A 17963-nucleotide genomic window follows, 5' to 3' on the forward strand; every position below is an offset into this window, starting at 1 on the left:
ACAATTATTACATGTACATGTATAATTCTTAATTACATTTAAGGTTTTTAGTTTTTAAAAATTGTATGAGTACTACGTGCATCGTAATTCGAATACAGGCTTGTGGCGATTGTGGTTTCTGAAATCGGAATGAAAGAATGGTATTTTTGTGTGCCTGGAATCATTTTGGTATCTTTATAAACACTACTCCACACGGTCACACCCCGTTCATATTTTTCTTGTGACACGTAACAAAAAGACATGGTCGTGAATGCATCTCGACTTCTCTGCTCTGCCCATTCATATAATTGTTTTGCAGTTGTAATTGGGTGTTCATGTAGTTTAGCCAAGCTTTCACGTCGTGCCATTCGCTTTAAATTACCCCCGAGTGCATCACATGGTTCTTTACCATGAGAAGTTGCAAAAAAATGCCACTCAGCATCAATGTTATACATTGATTTCAATTTACAGAGACTTGCAATTTTTTTTCTGTTTTTGTATTGCGAGGCAGCTCCGTCAGACATAAATAAAACCTTAAATATAATTAAGAATTATTCATGTACATGTAATAATTGTAGATATAGCAAGCAAATAAACAATTCATAGAAATATAATAAATGGAGTTATAATTAAATATTCATGTATCTTAAGAACAGCTACTTTTCGAAGAAAGGATATCATGAACAAATTTATTGCCTTCAACCTGTAGAATAATATTCTACTGTTTAAATGATTATCTTTCAACGAGAACTTGAAATTTCGAATATATCTGTAAATTGTTTTAGCTGTAACTTCTTCATTTTTCAAAAAGCACGGATGGGATAGCCATCAATCTGTAGGTTTTAATAAGAGCTGTAAAATAAAAACTATCAAAAAAAATCGAAACCCTGATTTTTTTTAATTTAATTTTTTTGGTTCATTTTGAAGTTATTGAGAAAAAAAACAAAATTTTTTTTCAGTGTATATTTTTTTAAAGTGCCCTATTGATTCCCTACAACTTCTTCCTGGACTCCTTTTTTGTACAATTAACGGATTCCGAGTTACAACGATTTGAAAAAGGCAATTTTGGTGAAATGCAAAAATACATACGCCCTTTTTAAAAATCAGTCGTGAATCGTATTGACCTCTCCATCGGTTCAAAACTTATGGTTTGCCATACTGAAGCCGTGTGCAAAGTTTCATCCAAATCGGAGAAGGTCGAGTCTGATGATCTAGTAAGCATTTCTGTAATTGCTCATATGTCACTACGATGAATCAACTATTTTTCTAAATCCTATTCACTCGTTTATTTCGCAGCAGGTAATTCAATAATAGGCAAGTTTTTACAATAGTATTTCAAATTTTCCTTCAGTATTTCACGAATAATAATCAAGACCTCCCGGGACTTCAGTTCGGATATTGTTGAAACGTGAACTTGGTAAGTCCGTGAGTTTAGTGATGCATCCGAGCATCTTAAAACCGGAACATACATGCTCGCGCGCGAATACTGACATTTATACTAACAAATATCCAGTGACACTTATGGAGTGCACAGTAGTATATACGGACTCTAGTAACAATAAGTGTTGGACTAACGTCCCTTTCCATTTCTTAGACCATCTACGTTCGGGCCTGGCCGGCGCCGGCACTGATCAATGAATTCTGGAATTACCAGAAGATGTACATTGAAGGATGATTTACCCAGGTCGGATCATCTTGGAATTCCCTGTACAATTTCAGCTAATCCCGATCAGTAACGGAGTAGCAACCAGGGGTGGTCGCTTAAGCTCAAAATATGCAGTCTTTGACAAAAATGCGTATTTTGATAATTAAAATATAATTGTAGAACATCCGAAAATTCTAAAAAATCATTGAAAAAAGTTAAGATGGAAATACTTGATTTTGGGGGTCCTCAATAAACAGTGCGCCATATCCCGACACCAATGCATTTTAAATTGTTTATGTCTTTGGCATGTTTTCTTGTTTGAACATGATCTACAATTTTTCTAAAGACGTAAATGCTCTATCTCGTATTGTAAGCAAAATATTTTTTTTAACTCACTTGTAGGTGGATTAATGTCAACTTTGATTATATTAAAAGAAGCGGACTATTTCAAACAGAAATTCTTCTGAAGACATAAAAGCTTCAGGGTTAAAAAGCACAAATAAAAAATCGCGTGTTTTGACATGATTGGGACCACTGTGCAACGGTTTTCTGCCGCAACAAAAGTTTTTATCCAGTCATTCGAAGTTTTGCTGCCGTCTGTCTTTGTGGAACGCAGCATGGATCTGACCACCCGTAACTAAAAAGCAAACCACGCTTCGTCCGCAGCGGCTGTATCGAATGCACCCTGGATGAACAAGTTAGTTGAAAATTGGTATTGCCCAAATTAAAATACGTTTTCGTCTGTATTTGAAGACGTCTATTTTACGCATATTTGATTAACTCTTACATAGGACGGAAGCATAACCTGTATCCCAGACGGTTACCTGTACTGTTTCTGTGGCGGCTGCCATAGCTAGAATGACATTCAATATTCATTTCGCAGCCCATGCTGATAATTATAGCATATCTTACCGTCGGTGAGAAGCAGGTAAGTTGGTTGTTACACAAATTTATACTTAATCGTAAAATAAATTTATGATTCTGAATTTCCGATCTGTGCAAAAAAAAGGTTCATGGCAAAATTAAAAGATGCACTTTCTTTTCAAATGCTGGCCACCTTAGAATGACTGGCAGCCATGCTTCTCCAGGGCGAAGTCCTGGTGGACACGCATGTCTCAAACGATACGAATGTCGGCACTCAAAAACTAAATCACGATACTCCGATCAGATGGTAATAACAGAATTCTAACAACTGGGGTAATTTATTTCAGAAACAGTTTGTAACTAAATTTGAAATATTTTTGGCTGGTAAGCTGTTAAAATAACCAAAATAATAACAAAAAAAGACTCTAGCGGGAACAGATTTTGAAACGTTTGTATCATAATTAATATTGAATTTGATATAACTACAGAAGTCCGAAAGAATAAATTTATAACAGTACTTGAAATAAATTAGATAACAAAAAAAAAATCTTTATCACAGTCAACTTTTAGCATCATTCTAATCCAAAATTGTTGAAGAATTTTTTTTATTAAATGAATAATTTATTTAGTGATCTGGTTTCTTCTTTTAGTTCTTTGATGTTCTGATCATTATATTTCGATATAAAGCAAACGGAAGAACTCATTTTTTCAATTAATGAACATTATCACGAGTCTTGCAAATGAAAATAAAACATCATAACTTATTTTATTATTATATTGTTATCATAAGCTTTAACTTTCAACTGTTTTCATTTGTTAAATATCCCAAAATAACACAAATTGTTATAACAGATCGGCTGAAAAGTTCGTATCGTTTCTATGAGAGGGCGCCACTAGAATTAAATCCATACCGTTTTCAGTTAGTAACAATCTTCAAAAGATACGTGTACAAATTTGACAGCTGTCTGATTATTAGTTTGTGAGATATTGCATTTTGAGTGAAGCTACTTTTGTTATTGTGAAAAAAATGGAAAAAAAAGAATTTCGTGTGTTGATGAAACACTACTTTTTAATGAAAAAAAGTGTCGCCGATACCAAAAACTGGCTTGATGAGTGTTATCCAGACTCTGCACCATGCGAAGCAACAATTCGTAAGTGGTTTGCAAAATTTCGTACTGGTCATATGAGCACCGAAGACGATGAACGCAGTGGACGTCCAAAAGAGGCTGTTACCGATGAAAACGTGAAAAAAATCCACAAAATGATTTTCAATGACCGTAAAGTGAAGTTGATCGAGATAGCTGACACCCTAAAGATATCAAAGGAACGTGTTGGACATATTGTTCACGAATATTTAGATATGAGAAAGCTTTGTGCAAAATGGGTGCCGCGTGAGCTCACAATTATTAGAGCGTTTGAAGGACGAAATTTCCAAAAAACGGCCTCATTTGAAGAAGAAAAAAGTTTTGTTTCATCAAGACAATGCACCGTGTCACAAGTCGATGAAAACCATGCTGAAATTGAACGAATTGGGCTTCGAATTGCTCCCTCATCCACCGTATTCTCCAGATTTGGCCCCCAGTGACTTTTTCCTGTTCTCAGATCTCAAGAGAATGCTCGCTGGTAAAAAAAAATTAGAAGCAATGAAGAGGTAATCGCTGAAACTGAGGCCTATTTTGAGGCAAAGGACAAATCGTACTACAAAAATGGTATCGAAAAGCTGGAAGATCGCTATAATCGCTGTATCGCCTCTGATGGCAATTATGTTGAATAATAAAAACGAATTTTGGCAAAAAAATGTGTGTTTCTATTAAACGATACGAACTTTTCAGCCGAACTGTTGATATACTTGTGTTATGATTTTGTTATGTGCATCTGATCGGGATTCTACCTGAAAACATATGTGAATCTCATCCACCCAACTACCCATGGGTTGTTCATACACCATGCGTCCTATTAAATAGGTAAACAATGTATTGTTTTTTAGACAGAATCAACGTGAATTTTATATATTTTGTTTACCTGAAGTTTACGTAATGGCTACATGACGTGAACGTCCATTTTTTGCATAGGTAAATCTCATAACAGTTACATAGATAATGCATGAGTTCATGTTATATGGAATTCACTAAAACCAACACGGACTGAAATAGACATTGTTAATTTATTATTAATATTATTTTAATTAATTATGACCTTTTTCGATGGTCGAGTCGGAATTTGTGTTCTCTGAACCAAAATCTTGTTTTTTTGGAGTGTGCTTCATTAACTGTTGTTCCAAGACTGGTTGTAGCAGTAAATTCCAGGACTGTTGGCCGTAGTATCTCAGATTTATGATTGGTTTTGAGTCCGGTCGATAACGAATCATTTAATCAAAAACTTTACTATAACTCCTTGAATGTATTACGTTTTCTCTAGAAAGCTAGAAGATCGGAAATAATATCATCGATCTTTGGTGGTCTCCAATCGCAAAAAGCTGAAACCAGTCAATTTCGAGTCCTGGTGCTTAAAATGAAGATATGCATGTTTTATACTACACGAATTTTGGAATTGTAGTAAGTACAGCTTAGTAAGCTTCCTACAAAGAATGCGGAATGTTTCAATCTGTCACTAACATTTAAATCAGTTTTGTTGTTTAAATTTTTCATACAAGAAGTGCACTTATGCTTCGGACATGGGACATTTTAAAATTCAATATGAATCAGATAACGTGTATTTAGTTCCCTGATGATAATAATAGACATCCCGTAGAATACAAAAAAGTACATTTACGTGAAAAATCCCATAAAACTAATGTGATTTATTTTTTGAGTGTGACAAAGGTGAGGCAACTGGACACCAGAATGGCTGACAACCACTTTTTTACCAAATAGCAGCCCACATACACTCAGAAAAATAATCGCATGAAAGTTATATAAAAAGTTATGAGAATATTTTCCACCTTACTTTTCACGTAGATTTTAATGGACTGAGCTATTCAATGCCTAATTCCTAGAAACTTAAAATCAACACATGAAAGTTAATGTTTTTTTAGTAATCAACTAGCAAGATCCAAATAAAATTTGATTCCTGATAAAATTTAATTGCTATCGAAAAGACCGAAAGTTGTATGGCTATCAACTGACAAAATCTGCAAAATTGAAAAATTTAGTTGAAAGAAAATCATAATTCTTTTTGCTTTGTAACCTTTGAATAGAATTCTTTGATAATTTCCAAACTACGGACAATTGAAAGTTTCACTGCTTGCCATTTTTAGGATCGTATTTTTCACACTGTAAATCCACGTGGATTGGCTAATTCATGCAAGTTTTAGGGGATGTTCGCCTAGCATTCATTTTCGTCATGGAAAATATTCAGTTTGGCGTTGTAAACCATTTCACATACCATTTTTACCACCAGCCGCTCTAACCAGAACCGGACGGTACTTCCAAGGTAATCGAAAATCCGAGCGTGCGGCTCCCAATAGGTAATGTTTTCAAATTAAGAAGTCAATAATAGTATATTTTAACGAAGTGAATACAAGAAAATTCAACAACACAATTATGTTTTAAGCTAATCATTGTTTTGTCAATGGTAAAATAATTAATTTTTTTTCTTTTCTTGCTGCTAAGTTTGGAATGGATGAAAAAAATTTTGCCAAAAAACTTAATTTCGACTTCGTGACATAAGCTAACTGTGTAGAAACAGTGCTTTCAGCTGTTTCATGGGGCACAGAGTGGCACACTTAGGCTCACAGTATATCACGTGTTTTTTTTTTAAGGAACAATATAGTTTGTGTTAAGCGACTCTCCCCTTGAATTCTATGCATTCATTTGCGTTAATTCTTCATAATCTTTACATCTTTACGTCATTCTCGAAAGTAGTGGTTTTACATTTCAATATAGGATTTCATTTTAACTTAGTCTGATTTGAATGTTCATCCAATGTAAAAACTAATGAATTGTAGTGAACATTCATACAAGTAACTTAATGCAATAAATTATTTTCTGACTCCAAAAGTAAATCTAAGTAAAAACAATCCATTAAATTGTATTCGTATAAAATTGGTCGAAGTGCAGTAAAACCTGTTCCAATGGCAACTCTGCAAGTGAGCTACACGCAGGCTGTCAAAAATGTCAAATAGCAAGCCGCGCTTCGTTCCACTTCTTCGTCGAGTCTTCTGTTGCAAACAGTCATCATCATCATTCCGTCTGTTCGAGTTCCAAGTAGCAGGTCGTGATTTTGTTTAGTGCTATTTCCACTAAAATAAACAGAAACATTTCGATAGCTGCTGGGAAACATTAGTAAATATGCAGGATAATAACGGAGGAAAAAAGGAAATCTCGGAAGTGCCACCGATGAGCCGATTGTTTGTAATCTGTGGCCGGCAGATTAACAAGGAGCAACTGATACGCCACTTTGAAGAGGATGGTGAAATTGAGGAGTGCATTGTCATCGTGGATAAGAAAACCGGCCAGGGCAAGGGTGTTGCCTATGTCAAGTTTACTAAAACGTCCTCGGCAGCGCGTGGTCTTCGAAAGAACGGCTCCTATATAGAGGGAGAAGCTCGGCCGATAAAAGTAATGATATCCGCTAGGTAAGCAGATAAAATGAAAAACAAAATGGCGTCATCAGAGAGATTTTTTCCTCTGCCGGTCCGTATTCGTGTTTTGTTTGTTTATGTTTTGTTGTTTTCAGCTATCAGAAAAAGAGAGAAGAAGGTGGACCAGAGGAGGTAAACGAGTACAAGTTTCGTCGTTTGTTTGCAGTCGTTCCTCATTCGAAGACTGAAGAGTCGATCAAGGATGAGTTTACAAAGTTTGGCAATGTCACGCAGGTTCGGCTGGTACCGGATAAAAAAAATCCAACCCAGTGTGCTGCGTACATTACGTTCACATCTTTTCTGGAAACAGCCCTGGCCATTGAAGGATGCTGTCCCAGCTACAGAGCCAAGTTTTGTCTTCCACGTGAAATGGTAAAAAAACCCGACGGTGGAGATGGCGGTAGCAAGTTTTCGTCCAGCAACGGATCCACTCGGAAAAGGACTCATTCTCCGGATTCCGGTCGGTCTGGAACAGATATTAAACTAGTGGTCATATGCAGCAGTTGCTTGAATCAAGATCGGCTGTGGAGAATTTTTGACATCGCTCCCGGTATGAAGTACTGCAACATTGTGACGCAAAGTAAGTCAAATAAGCAAAAGCTTATCGGTTGTGGTATTTTATTATTCTTGGTGCATATTTCAGATGATATTAATACAACTGCTTGTGTGGTTTACTCGAGCCACGATGAGGCAAAGCGGGCAATCGATAAGATCCACGGTCTAGAATATCCTTTTGGAGAGCGAATAATTGTCCGATTCGAGAATGAATTCCGTGAAGAAGTCTGTTCGAATGACATGCTTTCTCAACTTGGTCCACCAAAAACAATATTGAACTCTCAGACCTACTGCGCCAAGAAAGCTTTTTTCATATGCATGCCAGAGGCCGTTTCGGTGAAACTATTGCAGGATGCTTTCTGTCGGTTTGGTGATTTAATCAACGTCTATGTAGTTCCGGGAAAACGACATGGGTATGCTGCGTTTGCTAGTGAAGTCGCTGCCGATCGGGCTATTCAACAATTGCATGGAATGCAACTCGGAGATTGTCGACTTAAGGTGCTGGAGTGTATGGAACAGAATGATAACAAAAGGCAGCGACCAATGGAGCACTAGTTTAGGATGTACGATTTGGTGAGTTTCGGGTAATCGATGAATCTATTTTCTCTCGGTGGAAGTTTTCTTGTTTCATTACAGACTCACTGCCCGGATGATTGTTACGCTGAGGGATATTTGTTTGCTTTTGTTTCCATTTAATTTCAGAGACACCGAATATTTGTACCCTAACTTGTTTTTAATTTCTATCATTCGCAGATATTTAAACTGAAAAAAAGTAAATGATGGAACAACAGAAGAGAAAGATGGAAACATTTCTTGAATAACATTTTCCCCGAACTACAGGACAAATTGAAAAAAAAAACATTTTCATCAACACAGTAAATGTTGAAATAATGGATTGGACGATAATTCTAATTATCATAGTCAGAAAGAAGAACTACAACATTAATAGGAATACAGACAACATGAAATATATTATAAGCACTCGTAGTCACGTTACGAAACGAAACTGAAACGTAATAACTGTAAAGATTAAGTAAGTATTGAAAAACAAGTACTCCGCATGAAAAATCTACTGAATATTTGAAGGCATTTGAACCATTGCCAATTGAGATCAATAGGTAAACTTATCCGTAATTGTTTCGTCGTTTGAGTAAAAAAAAATAACCTGAATTATGGTAACTGAAATATAAGGAGGAAAATAAAATGGGAATACAACCGCGAGCATTGTTTGATTTTACGACTGAACTCCCTGAATATGCACAAATGGATGGTGATTAACCTTATTAACTTTCAGGTAGATTTGAAAAGAAAAATCAGAAAATTACGATTGATAAAATTCGGATTCCATATCATTTTGCTGATGTTATGCGGAGGTGGAGGAAATTCAATTCAAAACACAGTCCACCAACACAAATTACAGCTATTCTACGTACAGTTATGCTACGCTATGCGCATTTAATTTAAAATCATTCCATCCATCTTTTGGAAACTGTGAAACCAAGAATATTATTTAATTTAGTTTAAATATCCTTGAGCTTATCTTGAATGAATTCTTCTAAAAGGAATTATGAAATAAAATTCGAATACTGTACAAATAAAAAAATTAATTCCTCCCCGACGGGGAATTGAACCCCGGTCTCCCGCGTGACAGGCGGGGATACTTACCACTATACTATCGAGGACATGCTCCAACAGTCTACAATACGAGTATACTCTGAAGATAGCAATAGAAGATTTGAATCGTAAATTTATTGCCTCGTTGCAGTGCATTGATATACATGGTCTGTTGGGATGTGTGCTGCCGAATTATATCTGTAGCTCGCCTGCCACTCGGGTGGCCCGGGTTCGATTCCCGACCGATGCAATTCCTTTTCTTCGTAGGATAGCACATTTTCAACAGACTACTCTATATAATGTCACTTCCAGTCTTTTTCTCAGCTTCAGGAGTAATTCTCTATAAGAATTAAATCCATTTTTATGCCTTTTTATTTTTTTTGAAGAATAAAACGAACTTCAATCAGAGCCACCCTAAATAATGTCCGATGACATCCCTCTTTATTCCTTTTCCATTCCAGCAAACTGTCCGTGTTCGTTGGGAAAGGATGCGCATGTGCATACTGGAAAGCAAAACCATCACTGCCGTAACAAGGTTTCAGGTTTTTTAGAACGTAGAAACAATTTCACTCGGCATTAGCTCCTAAGTGAGTTTTAACAAAAATCAAATTTTTGTCTAACCATTATCTTCATAGCAGCTCTTTTTGCTCGCTTCTCCGATATGGTTTAATGCTTAAGTACCCATATTTGATTTTATAAATGCAGGTGATCATTATCGAAGTTTCATTTTTCACTCTACCTTTTAGAGAGGTAAAATAGTTTTAAACAAATGCTATTTTCGCTACGCGGAAGTGAATCTCAACGCAGACTGTCTTAGTTCTTCATGGAACAGAATAAAATGGTTCATTTTCCAAATTGTTTTAATATTATTTTTACGTTTCGTCTTCGACACATCAGCGTATAAGCAGTTTATATATGTAAATTACTAGGTTAATAATCTATTTTGAGTACTGTAGTATATATATATATATATATATATATATATATATATATATATATATATATATATATATATATATATATATATATATATATATATATATATATATATATATATATATATATATATATAATATAGAACGCAGTGTAGATTCGAATTTTTTTCTAATACGTTGATGAAGATATTGCGTCAGGGTGCAATTATAGTGTTGCTGAGGAGAAATTGAATTTCAACTCTTTATAGGGTACCAGGTTTTGTCAGTCTTAATTTTCGAAATATACAGATTTTTATTTTTAACACTTTACATCCCTGTCCCGGCTCCATAGGAAGATAGTTTCAAAGATTTTATAGTTGATTCGAAACTACATTCATACTAACGTAAAGATGTTAGTATGAATGTAGTTTCGAACAATACTTTCATTTTCGCATTGTGTGTGAGCGTTACTCGTCGTAAATTAATGTGTTAGTGACGGTGCAAACATTTTGAAATTTTCATTTTTAAGAATCCGATGCTTTTGGTTAGAAATGAAGAGAATTCAAATAATTTTTCATGATGATCTATGGGACTGAAAAGTGCCTTGAAATGCATGACCTTTGGGATCTGCATTTATTTTCAACTCTGCAATGATTTCCAATTGAAATCCAAATAAGGTGAAACAATCGATTCCAGGTGGAATCAGTAGGTGCATTATGAACTCACAATGAAATCCGATTAAAATTTCGGGCAACTGTGTTTTCAAACACATCGCTTTTATGACGACTGACGACTTTCGCTGCATACTGGAAACGCAAATCGCTGTTAAAAAGCATTCTGCCTATGAAGTTCCTTTATACCATTCTGCTGCTCGCTTCATTCCAACAGGATTAGCAGGCCTTCCGTGTGGTTTTACTGTATGTCTGGCTGCGACAGTTGCTTCTACAACCTTTGCGAAATAATGGAAAACTTAAATGTTCATCTTTTATACCGATACAGTTGTACAACATCAGATGTTTTGTTCTCTTCCTCAGAACGCGTTCTGATTGGCTTGTGCTGATATGGGTCAAACCAGACAGGTTTTCCAATAGTGAACTTTTGAAACACTTCAATGCTGTTGCAATACTTGTTACAGTTAAACAATTTCGAATCTAAATCTAGCGCGTCATGAGTTTTTCTCTTTCATATTCGTTGATACCAAACATTTCATAGAACTTTGATTTTGAATTATTTGTCATGCAACTGAAAATGTTATCATAAATTGATTGATTTTCGTCCAAGACGTCAGTTTTGATATTACACTTTGGTGTAACTTTACTTCTTCCTAGCGGTTTATGTAGCATTTACTTTCACAGAGGGTAATTTTTGAAAAGGCGTCCCATAGTAAAGTAAGTCGTATTCACGAAAAAATCAACAGATGTGTTAGTTAAATCAATAATATTTTAGTTGGAAAAATCAGAGCGTGAAACAACAAGTGTAATATTGTGATTCTGTGATCTGAGGATTCTCTGTGTGAGTTAGAATATGTTTGATGTTTATAAGCTACTAGCTGAATTACCCGGCGTTGCTCGGAAATCTTTCGTGAAGGCAAGGCCGCGAAAAGATTCTAGAAATTGTCCTGCCAAACGAAATACTCTGAATGGAGTAAATCACAGCAACCCAATTGAACAATACTCCGTACATGTCCAGATTGCGCACGGCCAGTGAGCCATCTCAGATCTCACAATAATTATAATTTTTCCCAGCATCCTCGTCAAATCGTTTCAGTTATCAGTAAAATATCTGTGCTCGTCAAAAAGTATCGATTCACACCTTTGGTACACACCTTAGAATATCGTATGAATCATAAGACCGAATTATATAGTCACGAAAATTGGAAATCCAATAAAAAGCCGTAATAAACTCATACGAAACTTTTAGGAATATTATGTGAAATATTATGACAAACATAACTTCTCTCATATACTGCGGAATTCATAAGTTGTTCGTATGAGAACAATTATAGTGATAGATGAGATGTATATTGCAGAGTAATAAACATTATAATTGAGGTATATTTTCATATTAATCTTTTGAAATTGTGATTTTTGTGAGTTTTGATTTACCATAAGATTTGCCTTATATCGTTTATCGTTAAGAATACTTACTACACACTCTCTTCCTTGAAAATATCCCAATGATCATCACCAATTATAGATGCATATTGCATCGCACTGTACGACAAGATCCAAAATCTCGCAACTTTTCGCTTTTAATTATCAGACCTAGGTACCGGGGACTCAATGTAACAAAAAGATTCATATCATATTCTGTGATTTAGCGATATCAAGATTAATGATGACTTCTTCAGTATTCAAAAATCTTTCGTCTTGATTCGAATTATTATTATTCGGTACAAAAAGTTTGAAAATGCTCAGAAAAATTCCTAAGTAGATGACTGTATTTCCTAACATAAGAATCTGAGGCATTAGCCTTTCTTTATAGAAAAGTAATGGAATTAATGGAAAACGGAGCCTCGGAAACCTATAGTCTGCTATACCATTCGACTCAGCTCAACGAGATAGGGAAATATATGTGTGGGTACCTTTAAACGATATTTTTTCACGATGATTGCTAAACCGACTTCAACCATCTCGGGCTTGTTTGAAAGCTACTTGTGGATAGCTTATTGACTATTAATAAAAATTGCCTATTAATAAAAATGGTAATGGTAATAATATGTCTGTGAATGTACATGTATTTATGTGTTCACATTAATCTGATGTATATATGTTACATGTTATGTACTCGAACAAATTTCCATCATTACTAACAACTCATACAAATCACTACTTTTTCTTAAAGGTCGTTGTTATTCCAAACAAACGTTCCAACAATACTATAACAAAATGATTGGATTTCAACATAAAAACTTTGAACTACAACGACAAGTAATCTCAACTAGAAGAGGAATTGCTTATCTGCAGAACAATACAAAATGTTATTATTACACTGGTATATCTAGCTTACCAGTTCTCATCAAATTGTTCGAATATCTCGAAAAATCATTGGATGATCCGATGTGTGATCTTTCAAAAGACGAAATTTTTGTAATGACTCTCACGAAACTTCGATTGAACACACAGCTTCGCAGCTTGTCATATGATTATAATGTATGCGTTGACACTATTTCAAAATATTTTCACCGTACAGTGTACGTGATATATGAATGCTGTAAGTGGACCCTCGAACCAACAGAAAGATCAATAGCTGTTGAGCACATGCCGGCAGAATTTTATAAATATTTTGAATCCAGACGGGTGAACATTATAGACTGTTTTGAAGTTCTATGCCAGACACCTAGTAATTTAAAGGCTACTGCGTCACACTACAGTCAACACAAGAAACACGAAACTCTAAAATTTTTGATTGCTGTGCATCCCGACGGTACTATAGCTTTTGTGTCATTAGGGTTTGCTGGAAGGTGTTCGGACCGAGAAATTTGCATGAAAAGTGGATTCTTGGATATAATTGAAGAAGGAGATGTAGTTCTTGCCGACAAAGGATTTGAAATTTTCGATTTGCTCGAGAAAAACATACAGAATTTTGATGTCGATTATTTCATTCTGGATTTGAATATTACAGTAAAAGAAACTATCAAAGGACAGTATGGGATTAATTTCTGGCATTCAGAAAGGCCAACTTTTGTAATCCTCTAAGATATTAAACACTGTTGTGAATTCTGCACTGCAAAAGTTGCACAAAGTAGATCAATTTGAGGTTTTGTACCACACGGTCGTGCTCCAAATGAGAGCACGACCTGAGCCTTCGAAGTTTTGTACCACAAAAAGGTCTGCTCTCATTACTGACTACTGTTGCTCCCTACGATCGAAGCGTAAATGAAATCACGACCTAAGCGTTCCACGCTTTATACTTGGTTTGTTCTTACTGATGGTGGGAGATCTTCACTTCGACATCCAGTTTCGTCTGAAGCACTAGAAGTAATGAACGATTTTCAATCAAAGTTTACCTTTTATACTCGTAAGTAGATAATCGGAATTGATATGTGCTTGACTACCTCAAAACCGTCGTCCAAGTGCGAAAAAGGCAAGCAAGCGTGATGCATTTTCCTCAAAGTTTCCAAAAGATTTAGAAAACGTTGTTTTTCAATTATTTATGGTTATCTCACACTGTTGAAAATTTAATCACAAATTCCTGATGATATTTTTGATAGCTTGTCGAAAAAATTATGTTGTTGGGTTAAGTACATCAAGAGATATTCGCGATAAAGTTCTGCCCATTGTTGTACATGGTAAATTTTTAAAAGGCGCCCCATAGTAAAGTAAGTCGTATTCACGACAAAAGGAAGCCACTCTCAACATACCTACGTTTTTTCGTAAGAAAGGTCAATTTTCTAGAGAAGAGATACTTAAAAACAAGCAAGTCACAGCTCTACGGATTCACGTGGTACGTATGATAGGAGTAACAAGATAAAAATACTCGATGTTGTCGAGTACCATTTCAGTGAACACATTGGCACGATTTCAAAACGGCCACAACATCATAGACCTAATAGTCAAAGTCTCATGTATTCTCGTAAGCCTGAATAAATCTATAATTTATCAGGTGTACAACTTTGCTTCCGCCGTTTTCCGATAGGTGACTGTACCGACTGAGGCTGGTTAAAGTACATAGATGATAATGCCTTTAAAGTGAGTGTGTACAGTGCCCAACGAATTGTCATCTCCGTTTCAATGACAGTTGTTCTTGTTTTCGTATCATTCATGCTCGAAAATGTCTGTTTATGTGCTCAATTTTCGCCATTTGCGGGAAGTTTGAATTTTCTGTTACAATTCGAAAAAAAATGCAACTGTAGCGCATCGAATGCTTTCAGAAACTTACGGTGATGCTGCTCTGAGTAAAAGAACGTGTCGGGAGTGGTTTCAACGTTTTAAAAATGGTGATTTCGATGTCGAAGAAAAACATAATGGTGGAAGAGAAAAAACCTTCAAAGATGAATAACAATTTACTACGAGCTCTTAAAACCGGGTGAAACCATCACAAAAGATCGCTACCGAACGCAACTGAAACGCGTTAGTCGTGCGTTAAAAGAAAGGCGATCACAGTATCAAGAGCGACATGGCAAAGTCATCCTCCAACACGACAATGCTCGGCCTCACGTCGCAAAAGTAGTCAAAAAGTACCTGAAAACGCTGAAATGCGAAGTCTTGCCCCACCCGCCGTATTTTCCAGATGTCGCCCCTTCTGACTTCCACCTATTCTGTTCGATTGCACACGGCCTGGCAGATCAACATTTTCAATCCTTCGCAAAGTTAGAAAAATGGATTGTTTCATGGATAGCGTCAAAAAAGGACTCCTTTTTTCGAGCCGGGATCCGAAAATTTCCGGAAAGATGGGAGAAAGTTGTCGCAAGGGACGGACTATACTTTGAATAATACATCTGTAAGCACTTTTTCGCAATAAAGCTTTAAATTTTGGAAAAATCGGCGGAAGCAATGTTGTACACCTAATAATATATTAAACTATGTTGTCTCTCTATATAACTTGCATACAATACTGAAATTCGAAAGAAATAGATCTGTACATTAGGGTAGAGTGGTACCATTGTGACCGTTGCTCCCGCCTTGAACCTCGAATGTTTCTCACTTCACGTGCTTCCACAAAACCTAAACCCTATCATCGGCCTGAGAAAATTACCGAAAATCAAAAACCAGACATGTGCACGAGTTTTCAATCGTATTGAAAAAAAAAACAGAATCACACTTCCGGTGCGAAAGTCTGTTATCAGTGTTTGGCTTTGATTGCACTTGACACAGCGATTGGAAAAAATTATAGTCATTTTACTAAAAGTATGTCAGAAAGAATGAAAGAATTTCTAAAAGTTTATTTGGTCGGTCGCATCAGAATTCTATGCTTCGTGATGTATTTGAAATCTATGCAATACCGTATTCGCGGATTAATGTCAACGAATCCTGATAACATTAACATAAATGCTGTGATTAATGATAATTATAATAAGAAAACATGTTCAATCACAAAGCATGTTATGCAGCTGATAAATTGAATATTATACAGAGCAGTAACAGGAGTGCATAATTTTGCAACGCCAATTCAAACGACGCGCCTTCTGTGTGTTTGGAATAGCTAAACTTTGCTCTCCTGTTACTTTTACAGATGAATTCATATCAACGTTTTGTTGGATTTAATTTATTGATGTACATGCTCCTTTGATATTCTTCATCAACCATAACTAGATTCCCCAAAGATATAAAATTGAAAGCCTCTTTGACACACGTTATCCTTAGTTATAAAGTCGTTTAAACTCGCAATGTAGGGATCAATTAAACTTATGTCTCTTATTTTTTCCACGTACCTCGCTCTGTCAGCGGGGGACAATCCGTGTGCGTATGCGGATAGTTTGTGATTTTGCTTACTTTCAATTGCATCCATATCGCTAAATTTTATGATCCTTCGTTTCATGTGAGGCAGCGTGCAAAATTCGAAATCAAACGATGAACTTCCGATGAACTTATCCACTGTAAACAAACCACTGATAACTGTCAAAATTAATTCATTTTGTTCATTTTTGTGAGGTTATGTCATGTTCGTGCAAAACCTAATTCTCGTCAAATTAAATAAATTTTGTCATCACTCCCCCTGTTAAGTAGATTTGCTAGGCTTCCTCCCCTATAAAAATACTCTTATGACCATCTCTGAAGAGCAAGAAGTACCTGTGCCAAGTTTGGTGGCAACCCGTTCAGTAGTTTCGGAATTATGCCGTTTCAAACATTACACCCCCTTTTTAAAGGCACTTGCTACATCCACCCCCCGTAAAGTCATGCAAAATGTTTCTATGGTCTTCAAAACGTAGCGATTCTCTTCAAGTTATATGAATTTTGTCATGATCCTCTCCTGTTAATTACACTTGCTACGCTTGCTTCCCTATTATAATACTCCCTAAACCATCTTTGAGATGCAATAAGTACCTGTGCCAAGTTTAGTAGTTCCGAAGTTATGGCGTTACAAACATACAAACCTACACCCATTTTTATATATATATATACACACACACATATATATATATATATATATATATATATATATATATATATATATATATATATATATATATATATATATATATATATATATATATATATATATATATATATATATATATATATATATATATATATATATATATATATATATATATATATATATATATATATATATATATATATATATATATATATATATATATATATGTATATATATATATACGTTACGTCCCTGTGGTAGTTAAAATATCTAGTTTCGAGCCTAATCATGATCCGAAATTCTGAATAATATCGAAACTACTAAGTATTTGTTATCTAATCTACGCTGTAAATCAGGTATATCTTTAAAATGACAACTTCTGCAATAAGTAACCAAGATAAAGTAAAATTACTATGAATGGCCTGTTAGTAGTTTTATACTAACCATAATTCACGAGAAACAAGCACACTAAATTACGAATTTATGTTGCGCTTTTATTTATATTTTATTTATGAATGCAGCGCAATAGTCATTCAAAAGCTACTCCCCGGTGCGTAGTGAGCCGAAATTGAATACTTATTTTCACAATAGATAAGCAGAACTGAGAGTAACATTATTTTGTCTCCACCTTGACATCTGTTTAGAACAATAGTGTTCTGGGTGAAACACCCATACATTCTCAACATTAACGGTAGTAAAATCACCTTTCCCTATCCTACGCTGGTAGGAAACGAAAATGCTACAAGATTCCTACTGAAAATCTGTGAAA

General features: G+C 35.4%; 1 protein-coding gene and 1 non-coding gene across 3 annotated transcripts; one reads left to right on the top strand and one right to left on the bottom strand.

Moving 5' to 3' along the window:
* Positions 1-6640: 6640 nt before the first annotated feature.
* Positions 6641-8846, top strand: LOC131436465 (RNA-binding protein 45-like). 2 transcript variants are annotated; one of them, XM_058605192.1, is made up of 4 exons: positions 6641-7064; positions 7166-7650; positions 7714-8198; positions 8379-8846. In XM_058605192.1, exons 1-3 carry the CDS (start codon positions 6778-6780, stop codon positions 8178-8180), a joined length of 1239 nt encoding a protein of 412 aa, XP_058461175.1. In that variant the 5' UTR covers positions 6641-6777; the 3' UTR covers positions 8181-8198; positions 8379-8846. The 2 variants fall into 2 exon arrangements, with proteins under 2 accessions (XP_058461175.1, XP_058461174.1); XM_058605191.1 differs by having other exon boundaries at positions 7714-8846.
* A 389-nt stretch (positions 8847-9235) lies between these two features.
* Positions 9236-9307, bottom strand: Trnad-guc (transfer RNA aspartic acid (anticodon GUC)). The gene has a single exon. It is a non-coding gene; the product is annotated as a tRNA-Asp (tRNA).
* Positions 9308-17963: the final 8656 nt, after the last annotated feature.

This window comes from Malaya genurostris, chromosome 3 (assembly GCF_030247185.1).
Source record: "Malaya genurostris strain Urasoe2022 chromosome 3, Malgen_1.1, whole genome shotgun sequence".
Lineage (NCBI taxonomy): Eukaryota > Metazoa > Arthropoda > Insecta > Diptera > Culicidae > Malaya > Malaya genurostris.